At 34.1% G+C, this 10,120-nt stretch overlaps 1 protein-coding gene across 6 annotated transcripts in view; it reads right to left on the reverse strand.

Annotated features, from left to right (window-relative positions):
* LOC132552108 (SPARC-related modular calcium-binding protein 2-like) overlaps positions 1-6,158 on the reverse strand; it is a 75,022-nt gene extending 68,864 nt beyond the window's left edge. For 2 of the 6 annotated variants that reach the window (XM_060216258.1, XM_060216254.1), the window contains exon 1: positions 5,481-6,155. In XM_060216258.1, the coding sequence (XP_060072241.1) occupies positions 5,481-5,606 (126 nt within the window). In that variant the 5' untranslated portion in view covers positions 5,607-6,155. Of the gene's footprint in view, positions 1-5,480 lie in introns of all 6 variants that reach the window. The other 4 variants (XM_060216274.1, XM_060216266.1, XM_060216280.1 and 1 more) reach the window with 3 other exon arrangements.
* Between the last annotated feature and the right edge of the window lie 3,962 nt (positions 6,159-10,120).

Genomic DNA, 10,120 nt, shown 5'->3' on the forward strand with positions numbered 1-10,120 from the left:
GAGCAGGAGACTTATAGCAGGGCTACCATGAGGAGGAGATATAACACTTATAGCAGGGCTACCTAGAGGAGGAGACGTTATAATATTTATAGCTGGTCTACCATGAGGAGGAGATATAACACTTATAGCAGGGCTACCATGAGGAGGAGATATAACACTTATAGCAGGGCTACCATGAGCAGGAGATATAACACTTATAGCAGGGCTACCATGAGGAGGAGATATAACACTTATAGCAGGGCTACCATGAAGAGGAGACGATACTGGAGTCATTTATATTGTGTGTATTATTTAGAGGTACATGTGACATACTATGCCGAGACACCAAAACTTTAGCATTTTCAATGACACTAGGTGATGTAGAATGGTTCGTTAGATAATACAACTAACAAATGTATGTTGCCCACCTGTACATGCATGATGCTCGGATACTTAGCATATGTAATTAGAGCAGGTAGAGAAGAGGTTCCTGTGGGTAGCTTTATTCTTCCAACACGACACTATTGATACAGAATTGTATATTCCACTCCAAAGAATAAAATATATTTTATTTATCTATTCTGTAACTTCTGTAAATATAAAATACAATTTGATTTAGGTTCCCAATATTCAAATAGGTTTATTTTTGTTTCATTTTCTTTTCTTTTACGAAAAAAAAAGAAATGTCACACAGAGTTGTACTAACTTCACAGAAATATCTGAGGGTTACGTTTCATGTGTACGTATGTTTCCCAACTCGAAAACATTTTAGTTAACTTGACAATCTGTAAAATGCAGGTCGGCTTCGAAAGGGCGAAGAAAGGACATGGTTTGTCGGGAGATTTTACGATTCTATGTAATATAATAAATTTCGGAGCGAAAATAAGATGATTTAAAAAGAAAATGAAGCGTGTTAGGAATGTGCTTCAGTTTGTGTCCTGACACTATGTGCATGACCCATATGATGTAACGAAATTTTATTTCTTTCATTATGTAAATATCGCGACTTTCTTTTTCGACATTACAACACGTTCTGGCAATCAACAATACAAGATAATTATAACATACGTCAGACAATATAATCGGCTAATTTCAAAACTGGTTACAGACTTCGTGGAACAGACACTTTAATTGCTTCATAATCGGAAATGGTGTTAACTTTAAATTTTAACTCAGAACAATTACTGTTGTTGGTTAGCCGTCGCTACCAACATCACACAGATACTGTACAGCTTTTGTAAAAAGAAACCCTGAACACAAGCCTGCCACTAATCTTTATATAGGATCTCAGTAATTCTCGAGTTCTGGATGAAACAAAATTAACCTTTTTGTCGTAAATTTCAGACAACATGAGCGTTTTCCTGTAAATTTTATTCCCGGAATTGAACAGAAAATTTTTGAAGGATATACTTCAAAGACATCCGTTCTGCAGTAAAATGTATTGGCAGTCATTTATGACCACTAGTGAAATGACGAAATGTTGTAACCACTTAAAAATGAAAATTGACGAGGAGAAAGTACGAGATGAGGAGATAAATTATAATTAAAGAGTTTATCTTCACTGATCGTTTTATCTGAAATTGGTATCTGCCCATCCCAGGCAGATGTTGAGCTGGATTGGTGTGAAGTCTTTCTTGTCGCTTTTGTCACATACATTACACATGCTATCCCTTTCTTGTCATCAAAAACTGCACATTCATCGCCAGTCGGATCTAATCTTGATCATCACGTTGATAATCGAAAAGATAGATGAAACCTATTTCTCATTTTAAATACCGATCATAAACTGTCGTTTCACATCAAACACGTTTTTTTAAATATTAAATACAACTGAGAAAGATCCGTCATTTTAAGTGCGTATAAATGCTATCACGGAATGCCGAAAATCCTCACAAGGAGATATGGAGTTTTTAGTCTCTGTGTGATTACCGATGGTAAGCGTAGATATAAGATGCTCTTTAACATACTGAGTAGTACAGGTAAGATTTATCATACTATGTAAGTGCATCGTTCTACGTGTGTATCTCGCTAATTACAGGTGCGTGCTTATACACGGCCAATTACCGAACTGACTGGCCAAGCAGTGACATTGATAAACTAGGGGTACTAAATAACTAATTATATAAACATGTACTTCTGGAATAAAGAATTTCTAGCATGTATTTGATGATGTATTTGATCGTCCCAAGAATATATCTATATAATGATGTAATTGTAACAAAAGTAAATCCCCTCTGAAAATCAAAGATAAATATGTAAAGTAGATATATATTTCACGCAATCTTAATTCTAGAGAAAAAAAGTTCTTTGTTTGATATTAATTTACATAAATTTTAGTATCAAACGTTTAAGAAATTAATTGTATATTTACGTAGCTACCACACACGAGAAGGGAGTGAAGCATATTTGTGGACGATGAACGACAACAACTTGCAGACACTCAATGACATACAACGCTTTGACGGTCGTTAACATCGTATAATGAAGCTCACGCCATACTTATGAATCAAAAGGATTACCCACCAGATATCCCTACCCTGACACAAGCAGTAGTTGTGTTGAGGGGCGTGGTGAGTATACGGTCTGTACATATGGCACACACTCTGTGCTGTGTTGAGAGACAAGGGGCTGAGGATAGGTGTCTGATGCAATTATCCTCATGCTGATAAACATCTAAGTGTCGGGCAAAGCACGTGCTTCATCAGTACAAATACTTGTTTCATCAACAAGAGATAGAGTGTGGTAATTTCGGCGTAAATCAGAATGGTAAACGCCTGAACGATTGTGTCACTCATCCCACCGACAAGACACTGCATATCTACCACCTACAGAAACAGATACACAACTAACAACATGATGTCTTTTTAGACGCTATCATTTTGGAAGGACCGAAATATATTCACCGGAGGCTTATTTTTTTTATTTTGAATGTTATATATCCAGTACCGATATTGTAGAGCATGATATAATTATTCACACCCTGTGCAAGGTCACATGATAGTTTTGTATACGTCAATGTAAGACGCAAAATATAAAGCAGGACGATATGAGACCCAAGTTATTAGTCCCCAATATCAACGAGAAGTTCTAGAAGGAAAAACCAGTATAATGATGCAATTTTAACACATTATTCGCCTTATATGGTATAGTTAGCTAAATTTATTACATACAACCATATTGTTTCGGGGTTTAAACTCCGTTGATAAATGATTCCTGAATCGTCAGGAAAATCACCATTGGTCCTGATGTGTTACCGGACCGGAATGTTCGGTTATCCCAAACAGCCGATCTATGTCTGGTCATTATTTGTTCTAATGTACATGTATCTTGTGAAAAAAAGGTCGCGAGATCCTTATCAGAAAATAAGTATGATCTTAAAGGGGCGGGTAAATCTTTCATCCATGATATATAAGTCCGACTACCGAGATTGTTATAAAGTGACCAAAATGTATTGTACTGACAAGACACTGTCAGACAAACGTATAACAAACCTCTGTACCTGTCGATTTGCTGTGAATCCGGAACCATTTTTTAACAAAATTCTAACCTTATATCTGACCTTACATAGTTCCATTTTGTCAACTGCATTCTATTTTCCCAGGTGTCCTTTTAAATCAATCAAGTTTCATATAATCATATCATTTCAGGTTTTTTTTCCTTCATTTAAAATGTAACCAAATGTTTTAATTTTTCTTTTTTTTTTCTCCCGTCAAACAAATGTATATGTAATTCAACAGTGACATTTAGGTTTTGGATGTTTTTAACACATCACCTGGACAGACATGAACGTGACAGCTGAACGAACGACCCTGGTATAGGGATCAGGGGCGGTCAAAAGTGAGCAAGTCATTTACGTACATTTGCTATAAATATCTAACGTGAAATACCAAAACTGACGAATACTGTGTTTTATTTGCATTGAATTTTTAATCTAGTTTCATGGGAAGTCGACGATTTTTAAATTTGTGCACTCGATGACACTATCCACCATGACACTTAAAATCATTATTTGTTTTTTGTGTGTCAAGGTCATATTAGTATTTTATTACTAAAATTGTGTGGTTTTTATTGATTTATATTGTGTCTACTATGAAATATTTTGAATGATAATTTCAACAGGATAAATTATACGTTATTAACCCGAATTTCAATTCGACTTGATTACAGTGTGTATAGAACAAGTCCGATAGACGATATTCCCTGGTAGTAAAGGCTAACCTGCACCTGCTCCCTAACATATGTTGGCTCCGTATTGTAGTCGACTGTGTACCTGATGTATGTGCTATAGCCGAGAGATCATTGTTTATAAAGCGTTCTAGTGAAGCAGTGAACTACATGTGTCGTTTACAGGTAACATCGTACCGTATCTAATAAAACTGCCGACACACATTCTTCTCTCTTTTTTAGCCTTAATATAATTCATAAAACCCCTCTCTCTATATATATATAAATCATAAAGCAAAAAAAATTGAAATAATATATTGTATGTTTGAAATATGAAAGATGTATGGAAAATAACAAGAGTGAATGAGTGTGAAGTTTAGACTGATTTGTATTGGTCTCATTAAACTCGGAACACTTTGATATTGCAAAAAAATTCGTCAGTAATATATTTTCCGTGGTATTATAAAAATGATGCTATATATCAAGAATTCAAATTGAATTTTTGCAATATAAAATATGAAATCACACAATCTTGTTATTTTCAGTCTGTCAGACGTTATTTTTTAAGGAAAACTTCTACTTTTAAAACATTGACCAGCCTATGGTTAATAATATTTGATTATTTGAAGATACATATTTTATCAACCAATTAATTCCAATATCTAAAACTGCACCAATATGCGGTTTCCGGAATCCGGAAAAGATACATTGTATAGTGTAATCAACTTTTAAGCTTGATCTAGCAATAACTGGTAGTATACTTTACAAGAAAATATAAAATATCAGAAGTACCATATTTTATTTACAGATAGTAACTAATGAGATGTTGTCCAAACAGATTTATTGTTAGTAACGCTGTCGGAAAGAGACAATTCCACATTTCAGTCAAGATGCGTAAAGAGAAAGTATAATATGATAACGTCATGTATTACAAGTGTAATTTCTATTTAATTAAAACATGTATCCGTAATTACGTGCCATGTAAAACATGATCTCTAATTACATTATTAATTACTTGTTTGTTACCTGTGTAATTACAACTGGTATCATCTGTAAATGAGTACACCGTAAAGCGTAGGTATTCTAGTATTTCTTGTCGAATCGTATGAAAAGTTTACTGTATGATAACTGCTGTAAAATGACAACATATTTAACCTGTATATATAACCTTCATAAAAACGTCATTTAAACGTAATTAAGTACCCAATGGATTACAATTATCCGCTGTATTACCCGTACCTATACATCACCTTTTACCTGAAAATTCCGATCTTAATTAAAATACGGAAATCAATGTCTATTAAGCTATATTTACAATAAGTAATTAATTGTCTTACCTTGCCGGTCTCCTGAATCTCTGACACTGTTAGAGCAGATCCTGACGAAGAAATACTTTGACAAATAAAGACAAGCACCACACTGCAGAATATCGTAGTAGATCCACATCGTTGTACGTGGGACATGATTGAGACAGAAGGGGGCCCGCACACACAACAACTTATCAAATTTTCCGTGACATCACACAATCAGATTAACATATTCAGAAATACATCGATAAAATCCACCACAAATTGTTTGGAACATGGTTATTCCTTTTTAAACCGACTCATTCTTAATTGGTTCTGTCATGAACTGGCGATCTTAATATAACTTCCTTATAGTAAAGTTAATAGTATTATAACGCGGGTGATTCTTAAGATTTAAAGGTGACAAAATTTATCGTTACCATACCATCATATTGTTGAAATATTGATAAGATCTGTACACGGTAAATCGTGCCGGTGATAATCCATTGACACTCCACAACACTAGACAGCTGACGAGGTAAAAAGACCTGGCGTTTATCGTCTGTTTTAATACTTAATCCTGAGAGATCGAGAGCAGACGATTCGCTGTGCCTCCACTGTACGATCCTCCTGGTCGTGTTTATACTGGCCCTCTCATACTATACGGCGTATATATTACAAATATCTACTCATCCGGCCAGCTCCGCGCGCATTAATATAACATGTTTCCAGATATAAATATGTGTTTATCTCTTATATATTAATCACTGGGATAGTAACCACGTGACCGCACTCCTGATAACGTAATATTTTTTCACATATAAGAATTATTCCATCTGTTTAAAATCAATCACACAATGTGTTGTTTTTTTGGTGTTTCCTGTATGACGTCTACTGTTAGATTCGGTAGATTTTTTCTGTGTGTAGGCTATCTACTGTAATTTGGAGCGAGATTGTAATCATATCAAATCGTCTAAAGCCGTTTATTCCTACCAAAGAAATGGTAATTGGTGAAGGCGATAGAACCACATTGGTGTAGGTCTTTACTCTAATCAAGCAGAATATTATACAGTCTGGTTTTGATACGGATTTAGTGAAAGTGTTAAAATTCATATCCACGCTTAAGAAGTTAACACCCAAAAGTCTTTGTGACGGGAAATTTGTAAGAAATATTTCAAGCGACTACTAATCTCTTGCAGACAAATTTGTTACGCTCTCATTAACACAAACACTTCTCGGGTGAAAAACCAAAATTGCTATTCTAAAGAGATTTTCGCCATGTGCGTCAGAGAATCTTGTGATTTTTTTTCGTAGTAATGAGCAAATGTATATCCAAATTCACTTACATTTTATACCAGTTTTCCTCTCTTACATACTTTACTGGGTAAAGTTGTTTATTACAATTTTACAAAAGCCCATCTAATACCAAGAGTCAATTAATACATGTTATTGTAACACCTTTGTGTCAATGCATTGATTAAGAAAAATGTCAAAATCATTTTTGTAAACTTTTCTCGTGATGTTGTAAGGAAAATTTCCATGTATTTCACATATACAACATTGTATCCTGCCACTGGCGCTACCTTTGTCGGAATACACCTGCCAAGGATATTTTTGCTGTATTCGGCAGTGACTGAAAACACCTGTAGTGTCGCACGTGCATTAATTTGACAGAATTACTTTCTGAATTTACTTCAATATTACGTTCAAAAATTTAAATAACTTTAAATAAGCAATTTTTATATGATATGATAAAAGAGTTTATTTATGAATTTTCGAATATAAGGTACTATTATATCCGTTGAAGTTTGGAACAACATTTCTTCAAAGGGCAGTTATTTTGGCTTGCGTCATCAGGAAAAATTCAACGTAACGTCGATATCAGGTAAAAATCGATTGAACATAATCTTAATTTTCAATCAATGGTGCAGGACATATACAATACGTGGTCATTGTCTTAAGATATCAGCTACATTTCGGATCAGAAAGATCAAAGTGGCTCGCAAAAGGTTCGCACTCGCAAAATTCAGCTGAACTTTTAAGACACTGATAAGGTATTCTGTCATAATTGATGTATAAAACACTAAAACAAGCATACGAACAAATGTACATATCTGATTTGTTCAAGCATTGTACTGGGCCAGTGCTATATCACAGTCGTACCACAAATTGTACAATTGGAATATTTTTAAAAAATCGGGGTGACAGAAATAAAGAAATTGTCGACATATAAACTCAAACTTAATTCAACCTCTAAAAATATAAAATGCGCAAAACAAAGGTTACCACGCACACCATTAAACAAGTTCTAGGAGAAAAAATGACCACGTGTTCCGAAGGGATAAGCGTCTTCTGTTTGTTTCTAAATCAGCCATGGAGAGAGTAAATATTTAAAGGTATATTACTCATTTTTCTTCAAGGGTTTTATTTTGCTTAGCTATGTTTTACACTATAGGTCACTGACATTATTGAACGAGAAGAACGTAATACAGTTGTATAATTAAGACATTTCTTCATTTAGCATATATTTATATCTAATTGTAAACATCTGTTGATATGTTAAAACAAATTCACTCGCCTGTCTTTCGCACAATGCACCAGAGAGATAGTTTGAAGTTTTCTACTTGTGGGATACTATATTTGATATATGACTTGAAATTTATTTTGTTACTTGTTATCATGCCTTTCAATAAAAAGATTCATTTCTAGCATGTGAAGGTAATCTAGAAATGATTCCTCATTTTATATGGCGCCTATATCTAAATTTTCCTTCCCAACCAAGTACATATCACGCATAATTTTTACTTGTTTTCAGCTCTAAGGAATACCGGTATACTTATCGGAGGCGTTATTGATACGCCAAAAATAACTATTGACGACGGAAATATATATATAATATTAACAGTCAAGTGTTTGATTTAAGAAGAAGAAAAAATGATTTTAAGATTTTCAATTGTTGGAACCTTAAAGTTTGGACCAGCGTATGTTTCTGTTGTCTAATTAGCAAAAATGGAGCGAGAGAGTGATGGATCGATGTCTGATGTATCTTGCCGAAAATCAATATTTTACAAGGGTGTTGATTTGCTTCTTGAATGCCATATTACATATATATTCAATCTATTCGTTCAGTGCCAATTAATGGAACCTCAATGATTATATTTATTCCTTCTGGTATAGATAAAGAATGTTTTGGATACATGTGTTAGTAAGATGATTTCCAATGATATTTTTGTTTTACATAGTCAGACTCCTATACTTTAACATTTTTATGAAGTAACCCCCTACCTAGGTCAATTCAATGAGAAGGGACCCGATCGTTCACCATGCGTCCTTAGTCTTGTTAGAAAGAGGAAAGGTGAGATAAATTAATGGCATGGAAGTAAATCAGAGCATATTTTATGAAAAACAACGACAGCAAAAATTATATATACAGATGACAATTTTGTAACCATTGGTTTACAATCACGTTTGAGTCTAGTGGCAGGATTCCAACACATACCATTGTCATATCTCTGATAACAAACTGTGCACTATAATTTTCCAAAGTATTTGCCTTTGATCCCCCTTAGAGATACATTGATAATTTTGTCTGTAAATAAGAAACGTGTGGCTGAGAAAATTGAATGAAAAACAATGCATACTCTTCTTATTGCGATAAAAAAACTCTTAATCTTCATTTGCAACAGGAATGGTTTGTAATTAAGTTGTGTGATAATCATGACGATTTCATTTGTAATATAGTGAATTTTTCATTTCTTGAGCATTTTATTTTGTCCCAACCGAGGTTTTATTTACATTTGCTTAGCAAAGTTACTATCTAAGTAACAAGAGCGAATTGTAACTTCAAATGCCATGGATGACGGTAAATTCTTGACCATTTTGACGTCAGTTTCGTGGGCTTTAAAAAATGTTTGTTCACCGTCAAAACGGCTGTTATGCGTGACGGATTGCCCGGACGATAATGAATACTATCTATATCAGTTTAAAGCAAGTTATGATTATCATAAATCAGTAATGTATATAGGGATTGTTAAACACTGTATCGCCTTTTCAAAAATAAAAGAAAATAACAACATGTCGACAGGATTTTTATTGAAAATCAAACCCGTTAGAACAAAGTCAAAATAAAACCACAAGGAAATACAAACGGATACTTTTATAAAAGTGCAAGGGAAATAAGACCTGGTGTTAGGGAAGAAGAAGCGTCTTCTACTTCATCGGCGACGCCAGCCATGTAAACATTAGTCAATTCAAGTAAGTAGTATGCCACGTTTAGGAAAAAGGTCATTTGCAATGGACACTAAAGACATACTTACCAGCATCAACACATTCAACTTTATATTGTACAAGTAAATAGCATATGTCTTAATGAGATCATTTGCCGACAATACAACTTAACAATATTCAAATTGCCGAACATATTTATTTCCCAAAACAATGTCGTGTTTTCTATGGCTAGCAGTTACGACAGGCAACTAACATCACCCGAAATCAATTGTAGAAATTCATTAACGCTTGACGCCATGACGTTGGGCTCCTATTGCTGTCACATATGACGGAAACATCCAATCATTTTCCTTTAGGAAATAGACGAATTGCAATTTGGTTTTTGTGTTTCATCGTTAATATAATTATTTGCAATTAATTAACATTTATATAGGTAGTAATATAGATATGTTCAAATTTTTTCT

Source organism: Ylistrum balloti, unplaced genomic scaffold (assembly GCF_031769215.1).
Source record: "Ylistrum balloti isolate Yb309-2 unplaced genomic scaffold, AGI_CSIRO_Ybal_v1 Utg369630, whole genome shotgun sequence".
Lineage (NCBI taxonomy): Eukaryota > Metazoa > Mollusca > Bivalvia > Pectinida > Pectinidae > Ylistrum > Ylistrum balloti.